General features: G+C 43.1%; 2 protein-coding genes across 2 annotated transcripts in view; one reads left to right on the top strand and one right to left on the bottom strand.

Annotated features, from left to right (window-relative positions):
- Window positions 1-15,620, bottom strand: part of cpd (carboxypeptidase D) — a 58,985-nt gene extending 43,365 nt beyond the window's left edge. The window contains exons 1-2 of the mRNA XM_062960715.1: window positions 14,885-15,620; window positions 3,852-4,099 (exon numbers count right to left, since the gene is read on the bottom strand). Of these exons, the coding sequence (XP_062816785.1) occupies window positions 3,852-4,099; window positions 14,885-15,594 (958 nt within the window). The 5' untranslated portion in view covers window positions 15,595-15,620. The remainder of the gene's footprint in view (window positions 1-3,851; window positions 4,100-14,884) is intronic.
- Window positions 15,621-16,363: 743 nt separating this feature from the next.
- abhd11 (abhydrolase domain containing 11) overlaps window positions 16,364-16,515 on the top strand; it is a 23,090-nt gene continuing 22,938 nt past the window's right edge. Inside the window, exon 1 of the mRNA XM_062960716.1 lies at window positions 16,364-16,515. This exon is cut by the window's right edge and continues 80 nt beyond it. Within this exon, the coding sequence (XP_062816786.1) occupies window positions 16,510-16,515 (6 nt within the window). The 5' untranslated portion in view covers window positions 16,364-16,509.

Genomic DNA, 16,515 nt, shown 5'->3' with positions numbered 1-16,515 from the left:
ATTTTTGTACCCTACCTCCATCTTGCCAAGGAGACTCGGGGCGGCTACAGGTAATTACAATAAAACAGAACGATATCCATACAAGACATGCGACATAGTCAAATAAAAATGCTTGCACAGTAACACACTAAAACAATAAAATAGTAATATTAAAATAATAAAACATTGTATAACATAATAAACATTATGGTACAAGAATTAAACGAGGGCGAACCAGGTCAAAGTGCAAGGAGTGGAAATTATAAAAAACCCGTGGATGAAGTAGTGAGGAACTCGAGGTGGGGTAAATAATGAGGTTAAATTCTGTTGATGTTGTTTTTATATTGTTACAATGTTTTAATTTATGGATCTGTGTTTTTAACCTGTGTTGTTGTTGGGCTTGTCCTCATGTGAGCCGCCCCAGGTCCCTTCAGGGAAATGGATGTGGGATACAAAAATAAAGTTATTATTCCCTTTGGGAGATGGAGGCGGGGTACAAAAATAAAGTTGTTATTATTATTATTAGAAACAACCAGATGAGTCCACAGCAGACACTCTGCTGGCTGCTGTATTGGATCACACATCGGACACTATTATTACTATTACTATTACTATTACTATTATTATTATTATTATAAACACAACAAGATGAGTCCACAGCAGACACTCTGCTGGCTGCTGTATTGGATCACACGTCGGACACAATTATTATTATTATTATTATTATTATTATTATTAACACAACAAGATGGGTCCACAGCAGACACTCTGCTGGCTGTTGTATTGGATCACATGTCGGACACTATTATTATTATTATTATTATTATTATTATTATTATTATTATTATTATTAACATAACAAGATGGGTCCACAGCAGACACTCTGCTGGCTGTTGTATTGGATCACATGTCGGACACTTCCCAAGTGTCTAGGACTGTGTGATGTATCGGTGATCATTATTATTTTATTTTATGACACAGCAAACAAGATAGATATGCTGGATTTCGTATCAGAAAATCACAAGTCGAATACTTCCCAAGCGTTTAGGATTGTGTAATGTATTTTCGGATGATGCGTGCAGATCCCAGTAGGGTGGCCTTTTGCAGTTGGCAGATCGTAATTTTGTCAATGTCTCTTGTTTCCAAATGCTGGCTGAGATCTTTTGGCACGGCACCCAGTGTGCCCATCACAAATTATTATTATTATGATTATGATTATTATTTTATTATGACACAGCAAACAAGATCAATATGCTGGATTTCATATCACAAAATCACAAGTCGAACACTTCCCAAGTGTCTAGGACTGTGTGATGTATTATTATTATTATTATTATTATTATTATTATTATTATTATTATTATTATTTGCCCTCCTCTGGACACCTTCCAGCTTAGAATCAATATCCCTCTTAAATTGGACACAGGTAAGGTTATTCCAAGTAAGGTCTGACCAAAGCAGAAGAGAGGAGCACCACACCACGACTTCCCTTGATGTAGGTCCACAAACACATGGAGGGCATTCTGAACCTGTAATCCCATTTCTCACGCTCCGTAGGCCATGACTGGGTGAACTATACTGACATTTTTCCCGGTGTACTCTCTCCCGCTGGCATGGCTACCTTTCCAAGCAAAATTATCAGCAGATGAGGGATTATTTATTTATTTATTTATTTACTACATTTATATGCCGCTCTTCTCACCCCGAAGGGGACTTGATTTAAAAGCAAGTAAGTGCTGCTTATCAAAGAGCAGTCCTTATCAGTTTGGCGTTATGAAGCACAACACTTTTTATCTTTTTTTCCCCCCGTTCAACGAACAAGAATACAATCTCTGGGCACAAAAGCAAAATCCTGTGAGAGGTGGCAAGTTAAAAAGGCAAGCAGAATGATATGTCAAAGGAGAGCCAGGCTGACAATATCTGTTCCGTCATCTCCAAAATGTCCAGCGTGTCCTGGATAATAAAAAGTTAAACAGCTCAAGGTATTTCCCCATACAAAAAGATCCAACTAAGTTTCCCCAAGTAGGCAAACTTGTACGCAATGCAAGAGCTGTGGAGCAAAACCCACTACCGCATGTCATGACGCAACGGAGCGGCTTCAGGATATCCTGGTTCAAAATAAGCTAAAGCAGGTTTCACAAATACCCTCTTCCTCCAGTCAGCTCATCCGCCAGGCATCGCAATCTCTGTCAATAAAGGAACACCACTGTTCCCACCACAATTTGGGTGTGACCATGACAAGTGTCGAAGGAAAAGCCAGAATAACGGGAAATCTTTTGCTACAGCAAACACAACTCCGGTTTTGGGCATGTTTCGCAGGATTATAATAAAACTTTTTTTCAGGATTCTGCCTGAAAAGTGCAACACAAACTCAAAACTCTGTGCAGAAAGGAACCATCTGACTAAAAACAAAAACAGCTCAGAGGCCGTCACAAGCTCAACATCGATAAATGTCATAAGCAGTTGAGCTCATCCGATTCAATAATACCAGGGGTCCCCAAACTTTTAAAGCAGAGAGCCGGTCCACAATCCTTCAGACTGTTGAGGGGCCGAATTATCATTTGAAAAAAAAAAACAAACAAATTCCTATGCATACTGCACATGTCTTATTTGTAGTGCAACAACACCAACAACAATGAAAGAACAATACAATATTTAAAAATGAAAACAATTGTAACCAACATAAACCTATTAGGATTTCAATGGAAAGTGTGGGCCTGCTTCTGGCCAATGAGATAGTCAAGTTAATCAGGATTGTTGTTGTTGTTGTGTGCCTTCAAGTCATGTCAGAATTTGGCCGAGCCTAAGTCTAAAATTAATTAATTATTTACTGCATTTATTTACTACATTTATATATAATAATAATAATAATAATAATAATAATAATAATAATAATAAAACTTTATTTATACCCCGCCATCTCCCCAACGGGGACTCGGGGCGGCTTACATGGGGCCATGCCCAAAACAATACAATGTAAACAGCATATAAAAGAACAGCACAACACAATACAATAAGCAATACAGTAAATAATATCCATTACAAATAAAACAAGGAGACAATGAAAACAAGGGCATTTATATCCCACCCTTCTCACCCCGAAGGGGACTCAGAGCAGCTGTATGTACATACAATATATTATATTATTTGCATAACACAATATTAGCATTATATATTACTATATTGAACTATACCACTATACTATTATATAATATGTAATATATAACATATAATTAATATTATTATATTGTATTATTAGTATTATATTGTATAACATAAGATTATTATCAATATTATATGTATATACAATATATTATATTATTAAAACTGATATAAAAATATTATATTATAAAACTGAGGGCGGGGGCCAGGTGAATGACCTTGGAGGGCCGCATCCGGGCCCCAGGCCTTAGTTTGGGGACCCCTGAATAATACCATAGTAACTTTGTTCCAAGGCTGTGCTAATCTGGGACGTACATAATGTCAACTGGTAGTTCGCTGCAACATCCCAAGGCCGGCTTTAGATGTTTGCTTACATTTAACAGATGCGATTGACGACAATTGAGGTTGACGATTTCTTTACATAGGGTTTTATTAGACCACAATGAAATGCAAACAAGCCAATGAACACCCGGTGACACTCATGTCACCATACCGAAGCTCCCGTGCATGGCTCAGACAGCAGTAAATAATTTATTTACATGGTTATAATACACCATCAAATCAAATGGACACCTCCATTTCCAAAACCCTGGCACCAAAAGAAAGCATTTCCTTTCTTTGCAAATGGACACTCTTTAGTCCAAAACGGTGAGCATTAAACTCATATATGTTATGACACTGCAGAGAAATTGTGACCGGTCGCTCTTTACCTTGAACATCATACCACTGCGCGCCATTGGTGATGCCATCCTTGAAGGTTTCCTCCTCATCTCCTGGGCAGTTTGGGGTCCCGGTCTTCATGATGGGATGGTTGGATGCGTACGCTTTGGCCAAATATTTAAAAACCTCGTCGTCGGCCGATTTGCTATACACGCCGGAGATCTTGTGCAGAGCGGAGTCGTCGAAGGGGTAGCTGGCAACGACGGTGCCCCCGTGGAAGTTCCCGGAAAGCACAAACCTATTTGGAAAATCAAAGCACGTTAGGAGAAGCAAACAAAGCAGCATTCACATTAGATGGCATGTTTTATCCCTTCTACTTCATTTATATAGCAGAAGATTGAGTGTTGGGCCCTGGAGACAAGGGTTCCAGACTACTGTCTATATTTTAAGTTATTTTACCTTTTGTAAGATGTGTTATTATAGTATGATTTTATTATGTTACTGTTTTTATTGATGTAATACAGTTTTGGGCTTGTCCCAGTGTAAGCCGCTGTCAGGATCCCCAGCCGCCTCGAGTCCTTCAGGAGATGGAGCGGGGTATAAATAAAGTTTTATTACTATTGGGTTGTTGTATGTCTTTCGGGCTGTGTGGCCATGTTCCAGAAGTATTCTCTCCTGACGTTTCGCCCACATCTATGGCAGGCATCCTCAGAGATTGCGAGGCATGGATAAACTAAGCAAGGAAGGTAAATATATATCTGTTGAGAGTCCAGAGTGTGACAAGAGTCCTTTGTCAGTTGGAAGCCAGCGCTAACATTTACTTTCCTTGCCTAGTTTATCCATGCCTCACAACCTCTGAGGATGCCTGCCATAGATGTGGGCAAAACGTCAGAAGAATACTTCTGGAACATGGCCACACAGCCCGAAAGACATACAACAACCCTGTGATCCCGGCCATGAAAGCCTTCGACAACACATTGAACATCTTTTTTTATTATTGTTGTTGTTGTTGTTGTTATTATTATTATTATTATTATTATTATTATTATTATTATTATTATTATGCCATGAAACCCACTGGATGAGCCCAGACAACCCCATGATTGGGTTGCTGCAAGAAGCAATTTGAAGGCACACAAGAGCAACAAACATCAAACACAGAAGATATCCAATAGCTGCAAAACCACATGTTATGAAAAAGGGCCATACTTGAATATGTATGACTATTTAAAAAGTGGTTCCCTGGAAACGCCCAAGAAGAATGTCAGTCACTAATAAGACCCAAGAAAAGCCTAGTAAATATCATTTATGATTACTAACTGTTGTTGGCAAAACATAAAAGCTGGAAGGGACCCCAAGGGCTATCCAGTCCAACCCCGTTCTGTGATGCGGGAAAAGCACAAAGCCCCCAGACAGATGGCCATGCAGCCTAAAAGGAAGGAGCCTCTACCAAATTCCAAGGCAAAGTGTCCCACTGTTGAACAACTCTTACAGTCAGGAGGTTCTTCCTAATGTTCAGGTGGAATCTTCTTTCCTGTCATTTGAACCCATGGCTCCACTGAGACCAAGTCTCCAGGGCTGCAGAAAACAAGCCTGCTCCCTCTTCCTTATGACATCCTTTGTTAACTATTTGATGTTAAGGCCCATACCCATGAAAACATATGTAACGTTGCTGTTAACAAGTTGCTATCAAGTGGAGCGATTAAGGTAATTTCTCTCACTTCATGAAAACCATTATCTCCCGTCCTCCTAACCTTCTGAGATGCTCAAATGAAAAGGAATATTGACAACGGTCTGATGAGTTTATATTGAGTTATTCTCATCACAAGGGGAGCTTTGAACCTAACCTGCAAGTCAAGAAAACCAATGTAGATAAAGAGTGTTAGCATGTGGACAGTTTGCAAAACTGCATAGATTTATTTATTTACAGTAGAGTCTCACTTATCCAACACTCGCTTATCCAACGTTCTGGATTATCCAACACATTTTTAGAGTCAATGTTTTCAATATAACATGATATTTTTGTGCTAATTTTGTAAATACAGTAATTACAACATAACATTACTGTGTATTGAACTACTTTTTCTGTCAAATTTGTTGTATAATATGATGTTTGTCGTGGGTGTCTACTACAGACCTCCGAGTCAGGATGAAGGACTTGATGAAGCCTTCTGTCAACAGCTGACCAAACAGGCACAAAGAAGAGATATAGTAGTCATGGGCGATTTCAATTATCCCGATATCTGCTGGAAAACAAACTCAGCCAAGAGTACAAAGTCCAACAAATTCCTCACTTGCCTTGCAGATAATTTTATGGTCCAGAAGGTAGAAGAGGCAACAAGGGGATCAGCAACTCTTGATCTAATCTTAACAAATGTGGAAGACCTGATCAATACAGTTGAAGTGGTTGGATCCTTAGGGGCAAGTGACCATGTGCTCCTGCAGTTTGCAATACAAAGGAATGCTGAAACTAAGACAAGTCAAACACGCATTCTGGACTTTAAGAGAGCTGACTTCCAAAAAATGAAGGAATTACTGAGCGGCATTCCATGGACGCCGATATTAAAAAACAAGGGAGTTAAGGATGGATGGGAGTTTTTCAAAAGTGAAATACTCAAGGCGCAAATGCAAACAGTGCCAACAAAGAAGAAAAATAAGACAAGTGCAAAGAAGCCAGAATGGATGTCCAAAGAACTTCTAACTGAGCTAAAGCTCAAAAGTGACATGCACAAGAAGTGGAAAAGGGGAGAAATCACCAAAGAAGAATTCAAACGTATAGCCAACTCCTGTAGGGAAAAGGTTCGCAAGGCTAAAGCGCAAAATGAGCTCAGGCTTGCCAGGGACATAAAAAACAACAAAAAAGGTTTTTTTGCTTATGTTGGTAGAAAAAGGAAGAAAAAGGAGGCGATAGGGCCACTGCAAGGAGTAGATGGGGTGATGGTGACAGGGGATAGGGAAAAGGCAGAACTGCTCAATGCCTTCTTTGCCTCGGTCTTCTCACAAAAAGAAAGCCATCTTCAACCTCAGCAACATGGAATGGACGAAGGATTGGGGGAAATCCAACCCCAAATAGGGAAACAAGTTGTCCAGGAACACCTGGCCACTCTAAACGAATTCAAGTCCCCAGGGCCAGATCAGCTACATCCAAGAGTATTGAAGGAACTAGCGGAAGTTATTTCAGAACCACTGGCAATCATCTTCGAGAGTTCTTGGAGAACAGGAGAAGTCCCAGCAGATTGGAGGAGGGCGAATGTGGTCCCTATCTTCAAGAAGGGAAAAAAGAACGACCCAAACAATTACCGTCCGGTCAGCCTCACATCAATACCAGGCAAGATTCTGGAAAAGATCATTAAGGAAGTGGTCTGCAAACACTTAGAAACAAATGCGGTCATTGCTAATAGTCAACACGGATTTACCAAAAACAAGTCATGCCAGACTAATCTGATCTCTTTTTTCGATAGAGTTACGAGTTGGGTCGATACAGGGAATGCCGTGGATGTAGCATATCTAGATTTCAGTAAGGCCTTCGACAAAGTCCCCCACGACCTTCTGGCAAACAAACTAGTAAAATGTGGGCTAGACAAAACTACGGTTAGGTGGATCTGTAATTGGCTAAGCGAACGAACCCAAAGGGTGCTCACCAATGCGTCGTCTTCATCATGGAAAGAAGTGACAAGTGGAGTGCCGCAGGGCTCCGTCCTGGGCCCGGTTCTGTTCAACATCTTTATTAACGACTTAGACGAAGGGTTAGAAGGCACGATCATCAAGTTTGCAGATGACACCAAACTCGGAGGGATAGCTAACACTCCAGAAGACAGGAGCAGAATTCAAAACGATCTTGACAGACTAGAGAGATGGGCCGAAACTAACAAAATGAAGTTCAACAGGGACAAATGCAAGATACTTCACTTCGGCAGAAAAAATGGAAATCAAAGATCCAGAATGGGGGACGCCTGGCTAGACAGCAGTACATGTGAAAAAGATCTTGGAGTCCTCGTGGACAACAAGTTAAACATGAGCCAACTATGTGATGCGGCAGCTAAAAAAGCCAATGGGATTTTGGCCTGCATCAATAGGGGAATAACGTCTAGATCCAGGGAAGTCCTGCTCCCCCTCTATTCTGCCTTGGTCAGACCACACCTGGAATACTGTGTCCAGTTTTGGGCACCGCAGATGAAGGGAGATGCTGACAAGCTGGAAAGCGTCCAGAGGAGGGCGACTAAAATGATTAAGGGTCTGGAGAACAAGCCCTATGAGGAGAGGCTTAAAGAGCTGGGCATGTTTAGCCTGCAGAAGAGAAGGCTGAGAGGAGACATGATAGCCATGTACAAATATGTGAGGGGAAGTCATAGGGAGGAGGGAGCAAGCTTGTTTTCTGCTGCCCTGCAGACTAGGACACAATGGAACAATGGCTTCAAACTACAGGAAAGGAGATTCCACCTGAACATCAGGAAGAACTTCCTCACTGTGAGGGCTGTTCGGCAGTGGAACTCTCTCCCCCGGGCCGTGGTGGAGGCTCCTTCTTTGGAGGCTTTTAAGCAGAGGCTGGATGGCCATCTGTCGGGGGTGCTTTGAATGCGATTTCCTGCTTCTTGGCGGGGGGTTGGACTGGATGGCCCTTGAGGTCTCTTCCAACTCTACTATTCTATGATTCTATGATTCTATGTTTTGGTGCTTAATTTGTAAAATCATAACCTATTTTGATGTTCAATAGGCTTTTCCTTAATCCCTCCTTATTATCCAACATATTCGCTTATCCAACGTTCTGCCAGCCCGTTTATGTTGGATAAGTGAGACTCTACTGTATTTATTTACAGCATTTATATTCCGCCCTTCTCACCCTGAAGGGGACTCAGGGCGGATCACATTACACATATAAGGCAAACATTAAATGCCTTTAACATAGAACAAAGACACGACAAACATAGGCTCCGAGCTGGCCTCGAACTCATGACCTCTTGGTCAGAGTGATTTGTTGCAGCTGGCTGGCTGCTCACCAGCCTGCGCCACAGCCCGGGCCTAGATCTTCTGGCCTGGACATAAGCAGTCAAGGATATATCTTAAGCCTTTCTCAGCAGTTTGGGCTGCATTTAAAATGTAATCATTGTCGTTTCCCAGAAACCGTAATCTTAAAAAGGTGACCAATGACCGAATACAAGCAGCGAAGGGGGAAAAGTATTGCTGCATTTCCTGCATTCCACTCAAAATATTCACAAGCTGCTCCTAAAGGCCAAGGCCTCCCAAAGCAATGTATACTAATAACCGCAGCCAAATTACAAAAGAATCCAGCAGGTACTGAGAACAGAACATGACTCTGGAACACACAGCCATCAGGTTCTTGTCAGGAAAAAACAGCCATGATATTTATGTCTCCCTGAAACATCAAGAGACAGGCATGCTTTCATTTGTTTATCCAGTTTCGTACCAGCAACACACTGTCACAATTCTAATAGCACAGAACACACTCTGGGGCCAAGAGGCCAACACAATGGCTCGCTTTGTCCGTTTTTTTTTTTAGTAACTTCTGTAACAATTTATTTTAAACAGTCAGATTGAGAATTTACGGCACAACGATTTTGAGATAACCTCCCAGCCTGCATACCAAGCCGAGCTTTCAGCACACCAGCAGCGTTTGCATTTGCTGCCCAGGTTTTATGTTTTCCACCCATCAAACAAATGCTATGTTTATGAGACAATTGAAAGAATAATACGCAGAGAGCATTAATTTTCTAGAACTATAGTTCACTTTGTCAGGTGCATGTGATAAAATGGACCACGGCCAACCAAAACAATGGCTATAGTAAGCGTGTTCAACTTTGTAACATGTCTTTTTAAACCTTTCATGAAGGCCCTGGCCTCTGTCTCCCCTTTTGCCACGTACAGTAGAGTCTCACTTATCCAACATAAACGGGCCGGCAGAATGTTGGATAAGCGAATATGTTGGATAATAAGGAGGGATTAAGGAAAAGCTTATTAAACATCAAATTAGGTTATGATTTTACAAATGAAGCACCAAAACATGTTAGACAACAAATTTGACAGAAAAAGTAGTTCAATACGCAGTAATGCTATGTAGTAATTACTGTATTTATGAATTTAGCACCAAAATATCACGATATACAGTAGAGTCTCACTTATCCAAGCTAAACGGGACGGCAGAACCTTGGATAAGCGAATATCTTGGATAATAAGGAGGGATTAAGGAAAAGCCTATTAAACATCAAATTAGGTTATGATTTTACAAATTAAGCACCAAAACTTCATGTTATACAACAAATTTGACAGAAAAAGTAGTTCAATATGCAGTAATGTTATGTTGTAATTACTGTATTTATGAATTTAGCACCAAAATATCACGATATATTGAAAACATTGACTACAAAAATGTGTTGGATAATCCAGAACGTTGGATAAGTGAGACTCTACTGTATCTATATCTATCTATATACCTATATCTCATTCATATATATATATATATATATATATATATATATATGAGTGATGGAATCCTGGCGACCACCAAAACAACAAAACTAAACACCCTACAAGCTCGATAATTGACAACACAACCCATCATCCACGCCTCTCGGTTGATACAACAAAAAAAAAAAGAAAAATAGAGTCCTAATTAGAGGGAGAGGAATAATTGTTTTTATCCAATTGCTGCTAGTTAGAAGGCTAAGCTCTGCCCACTTGGTCTCCTAGCAACCCACTCACCCAGGGGACAGGCAGACTTAGGCCTCAGGCCTCTTCCACAGATTATCTAATTTGCACTAATTAGATGGCAGTGTAGACTTAAGGCCCTTCCACACAGCTATATAACCCATTTATAATCTTATATTATCTGCTTTAACTGGATTATCTGGACTCCACACCTTTACCTTAACTACCACCAATTCCTCAATACTTTATTTCCCATACCACCATACTTCGCCACAGCAACGCGTGGCCGGGCACAGCTAGTATATATATAAAGGAGTAATGGTGTCCATTCCTCCCACTAAACAACAAAAGTACAAGCCCCAGAACCTAGAAATTTGGCAACACAACCCACCATCTTTGCCCCTAGGTTCCGACAACAAAAAGAAAAGAAAAATAAAGTCCTAATTAGAGGGAGAGGAATAATAGTTTTTATCTAATTGCTGCCAGTTTTTATCTAATTGCTGCCAGTTAGAAGGCTAAGCTCCGTCCACTTGATCTCCTAGCAACCCACTCAGCCCTGTGTTAATAAAGAATAAAAAATAAAATAAATACAAATAATACAATAAAAAATAATAAAAACACTAAAATAATTAAAAACACTAAAAAATTAATACAATAAAATACTATAATAACAAAATAACTAAAAATAATACAACAAAATAATAAAATATAATAAATAAAAAAGATAAGTTACAATAAAATTAATTAAAAATACAAATAACATCAAATAAAAATTCCACAACAATTTTTAACCAATACCCCCACCACTTTGCCACAGCAACGTGTGGCCGGGCACAGCTAGTATAAAGATAAGGCCAACACAGCACCACAGCCTTGCTTCCTGGGAGGCCCACCTTGCAATAACAAATAATGACTTTGTGTGAACTGCTGGCATTTTTCTTGGCTTGGCGGGCCCTTCCAATGTTTCTTTTTCTGCCGCTTCTTTTCAATGGCCTTATTGTATATAGTTTTTTCCCTCTCTACAAGTCACTCAGTGCTTTGAAGAGGGAAAAGAGCAAACAGAAGCAAGAAAACAGGGAGGCAAAGAATAATAATAAAAAAAGAAATGAGTTGCGCAATCCACCTTCTGCCTGTTGCTTTACTTGGGGCAAATAGGTTATTTTCTTTCTATTAATGGAGACCCATGTGTTTCTCATCTTTCTGGGGCTGAGAGATGGTGACATTCCCAAAGCCACAGAGAGCAGAAGTCCATGCTCAAACCACGAGTGGGATGCTTTCAAGAGGCTTACTCCCGCCACTGCTTCAAATGTCAACAAGGGTCACATACAGCACTCATCCCCCACATATCCATCCCTCATTCGTCAAGCCCCTCCCACCTAACATTAGCTCCTCCCACATGAGGCCCAAGCTCCTCCCACATATCCTCAATCCCAAACAAAACCCATCCTACCCAGAAGGAATCTAGGGTGGGAGCTAATAATTTGACTTCTATTGAATTTTGTTCTGGGCATTGAATTCTGCCAGTTTTGTACCTATTGATCTACTCACATTGGCATGTTTTCGAACTTCTAGGTTGGCAGGAGCTGGGGCTAACACCAGGCGCTCCTTCCGCTCCCGGGATTTGAACCTGGGACCTTTTGGTCCGCAAGTTCAGCAGCTCAGCGCTTTAACACACTGTGCCACCAGGGCTCCCATAGGCATGTAACATGTTTTGGACTCCAATTCCCACAATTCGTAACTTTTTTTTCCAATCGAGATATGTCAGAGACCCTAGGTCTCCTTCCCAAACCTTTTCTAACAACTTCAGCCCTATTTCTTCCCCTATTAAAGAATTGTGGGAGTTGAAGTCCAAAACATCTGGGGGGGGGGAGGACCAAAGTTGGCCCATGCCTGTTCAAGGGGGGGGGGGTTTCAAGTGTCAGTCCCTCACCCAGGTGTCAATCATCCCCAAGTCCCTCCCCTATACTGTGTTTCACCGAAAATAAGACAGTCTTGTATTAATTTTTGCTCCCAAAGATGCGCTAGGTCTTATTTTCAGGGGATGTCTTATTTTTCCATGAAGAAGAATTCACATTTATTGTTAAACAAAAAATGAACATTATATACTGTACAGTAGTTGTCATCACAAACCAGCATAACCAGCCAAACTGTGAATCCTATCAAGAATTTCTTGTTACTACCAATATTTCCATGTACAACGTTCTACCGTGTTTCCCCGAAAATAAGACAGTGTCTTATATTAATTTTTGCTCCCAAAGATGCTCTAGGTCTTATTTTCAGGGGATGTCTTATTTTTCCATGAAGAAGAATTCACATTTATTGTTGAACAAAAAAATGAACAATTATATACTGTACAGTAGTTGTCATCACAAATCAGCATAACCAGACAAACTGTGAATCTTATCAAGAATTTCTTGTTACTACCATTATTTCCATGTACAACACTCTATGGTACGTACATGTACCGATCCTGCATGCTCTGGTGTTCTGTTTGGCGGGCATGCTTCCAAACAAAACCTTTGCTAGGTCTTACTTTCGGGGGAGGCCTTATATTTAGCAATTCAGCAAAACCTCTACTAGGTCTTATTTTCCGGGATGTCTTATTTTAGGGGAAACAGGGTAGTATGTTACATGTTTTGGACTCCACCTCCCACAATTCCCAACTTTTTTTCCAATCGAGATACGTCAGAGACCCTAGGTTTCTGTCCCAGACCTTTTCTAACAGCTTCAGCCCTATTTCTTCCCTTATTAAGGAATTGTGGGAGTTGAAGTCCACAACACCTTGAAGGAGGACCAAAGTTGGCCCATGCCTGTTCAAGGGGGGGGTGTCCATGCTTCAGCCCCTCCCACCGAGGTGTCAATCATCCCCAAGCCCCTCCCCTATACAGCATGTTGCATGTTTTGGACTCCAACTCTCACAATTCCCAACTTTTTTCCAAAAAAGATCTTGGAGTCCTCGTGGACAACAAGTTAAATATGATGCTGGATGGCCATCTGTCAGGGGTGCTTTGAATGCGATTTCCTGCTTCTTGGCAGGGGGTTGGACTGGATGGCCCATGAGGTCTCTTCCAACTCTACTATTCTGTGATTCTATAATTCTATGAGATACGTCGGAGACCCTAGGTTTCTGTCCCAGACCTTTTCTAACAACTTCAGCCCTATTTCTTCCCTTATTAAGGAACTAGCTGTGCCCGGCCACACGCTGCTGTGACGTTGTCTGGTGGTGTTGGTGAGAAATTGTTGAGGTAGTGGTGGTATTGAATGTCTGTTGTATGGTTGTCTTTATGTTTAGTATGCACATTGAAGTAGATTAGATGGCAGTGTGGAGTCAAGATAATCCAGTTCAAAGCAGATAATATAAGATTCTAAATGGGTTATATAGATGTGGAAGGGCCCTGAGTCTACACTGCCATATAATAATAATTATTATTATAATTAAACTTTATTTGTACCCCGCTAGCATCTCCCGAAGGACTTGATGCGGCTTACAAAGGCCAAGGCTTCAACACACAATATAACAATACAAAACAAAAGGCAAATTAAAACAATTAAAACAGTATAAACAACAAGCAATAAACAATACGCTAAAACACAATAAAACTGGGCCGGGCCAGAGTAATGGGTACAAGATTAAAAGTGCTGAAGTGACAGTGATATATAAGGCTTATAGGGCAAGTGCAGAGTGCGATATACGATCTTAGTTCTAATAAATCCAGTGCAAATAATCCAGTGCAAATTAGATAATCTGTGGAAGAGGCCTAAGTGAGGCCTAACTGTGCCTGTCCTCTGGGCTGAGTAGGTTGCTAGGAGACCAAGTGGGCGGAGCTTAGCCTTCTAACTGGCAGCAATTGGATAAAAACTATTATTCCTCTCCCTCTAATTAGGGCTTTATTTTTCTTTTCTTTTTGTTGTATAAACCTAGAGCCGTGAATGATGGGTTGTGTTGTTAAATTTCGAGATTGGGGGGCCTGTAGTTTTGTTGGTCGCCATGATGCCATCACTCTTATATATATATATATATATAGAAGATTGTGGGACTTGAAGTCCAAAACACTTGGAGGGAGGACCAAAGTTGGCCCATGCCTGTTCAAGGGGGGGGGTCCATGTTTCAGCCCCTCCCACCGAGGTGTCAATCATCCCCAGGCCCCTCCCCTATACAGCATGTTACATGTTTTGGACTCCAACTCCCACAATTCCCAACTTTTTTCCAATCAAGATACGTCAGAGACCCTAGGTTTCTGTCCCAGACCTTTTCTAACAGCTTCAGCCCTATTTCTTCCCTTATTAAGGAATTGTGGGAGTTGAAGTCCACAACACCTGGAGGGAGGACCAAAGTTGGCCCATGCCTGTTCAAGGCCCCTCCCACCGAGGTGTCAATCATCCCCAGGCCCCTCCCCTCTAGGCCCCGAGCCTGGCTCACCGGTTCCTTTGCATCCAGTGGATGAGGGCGCGCACTTCGGGGACGTCGTCGAGGCCCTGCTGCTGCTCCTGCTCCTGGGAGGCGAACTGGTCGGGGAAGGCGCGGTTGAGGTCCTTCCCGCGGGCGTTGTCCCTCCCTGGCCCGGCCTGGTCGTCGCAGTGCCCCGGCTCGGCGCGGGAGAAGCCGTCCGGGTTGAGGCTGGGCAGGAGGAAGAGGTCGGTGGAGGCCAGGAGGCGCGTGGCGCGGGGCTCGCCCTCCTGGAAGCCCCGGACGAGGCGGCGGGCGAGGCGGAGGAGGAGAGCGCGGCCGAGGGCCTCGTCGCCGTGCATGTTGGCCACCAGCTTGACCTGCGGCCTGCCCGCCATGGGCGGCCCGCCGCCTTCCGCCTCGCCCTCGGGCAGGCCCTCGCTGAGGCGCAGCACCCACAGCTCGCGGCCCTCGGAGGAGCGCCCGATGGAGAAGAGCCGCGCCAGGCCTCGGGGAGCCTCCTCCTCCGCCAGGCGCCGCAGGGAGGCCTCCAGCTCCGCCTCCGACAAGTACCGCGGGGCTTCCTCCGCGACGTTATCCGCCAGGCCCCGCAGGGACAACAACACCAAGCCGAAAAGAACCACGCTGCCTCCCGCCATGGCTCCGGCTCGCTTCTGAGGCACCCGCTGAGGTAACTCGACACCGCATTGGTCGCCCCGGCGCTCGCTGAGGTAGCTCGACATCCCATTGGTCACTGGCAACGAAGCTCAAAAATAGACCAATAGGAACGCGGAGGCAGGGAAACAGTGGCGAATCAGGGATGGCCAGGCTCAGAGGCGGAGGCGATAGGGTTAACCAATCACAGCGACGGCGAGGATGACGACGAGCCAATGGGAAGGAGGAAGCGGGGAAACGGAGGCCAATCAGAGACGGCGAGGCTTATAAAAATGAGGAAGCGGATGGGGTGGAAAAAGGCCTAGCCAATCAGAAACGGCTACAATCAAGGCGGGCCAATCGTATTCCTATTGGCCCGCCTTGATTGTAGCAGTTTCTGATTGGCTAGGCCTTTTTCCACCCCAGGAGGCGAGGGTTAGCCAATAGGGCCTACAATAATAAAGTGTTATTCTGAAGTAATTCCACACACGATTGGTTGCCCGTGTTGCTAATCAGGGACGGCTCTCAAGACGAAGCCAATAGGAATGAGGAGGCGGGGAAAACAGGCGAGGGTTAGCCAATAGGGTCTACAATAATAAAGTGTTATTCTGAAGTAATTGGTTGCCCGTGTTGCTAATCAGGGACGGCTCTCAAGACCGAGCCAATAGGAATGAGGAGGCGGTGACAAAAAATGCGAGCTAGCCAATGGGGATAAAGAAAGCCTCCTAGGGCGGGGCCAAGAAAATAGTCTCAAAAGGGAGGGGAGGCGTGTCCAAGGGAGGTTGACACCGTCCAATGGGAAGTGGGGGCGGGGCAAAGAGGCGAGGCAGACCAATAAGAGGCCGCGAAGGCCTTGATGGACATTGCAGTCGATCAAAGGAGGAGAGAGCGGAAGAGGCGGGGTAGCGCGGGTGTCATTCAACGCTCTGCCTAGCGACCGGACCGGAAGTAGGCCTCTAGCCACGCCTAGGCCTTCCCTTTTGGTCTCCTTGGTGACCGCGGCGATGCTC

Source organism: Anolis carolinensis, unplaced genomic scaffold (genome assembly GCF_035594765.1).
Source record: "Anolis carolinensis isolate JA03-04 unplaced genomic scaffold, rAnoCar3.1.pri scaffold_7, whole genome shotgun sequence".
Lineage (NCBI taxonomy): Eukaryota > Metazoa > Chordata > Lepidosauria > Squamata > Dactyloidae > Anolis > Anolis carolinensis.
Note: the sequence above shows the minus strand (reverse complement) of the source record. Positions and strands in the feature narration are given on the sequence as shown.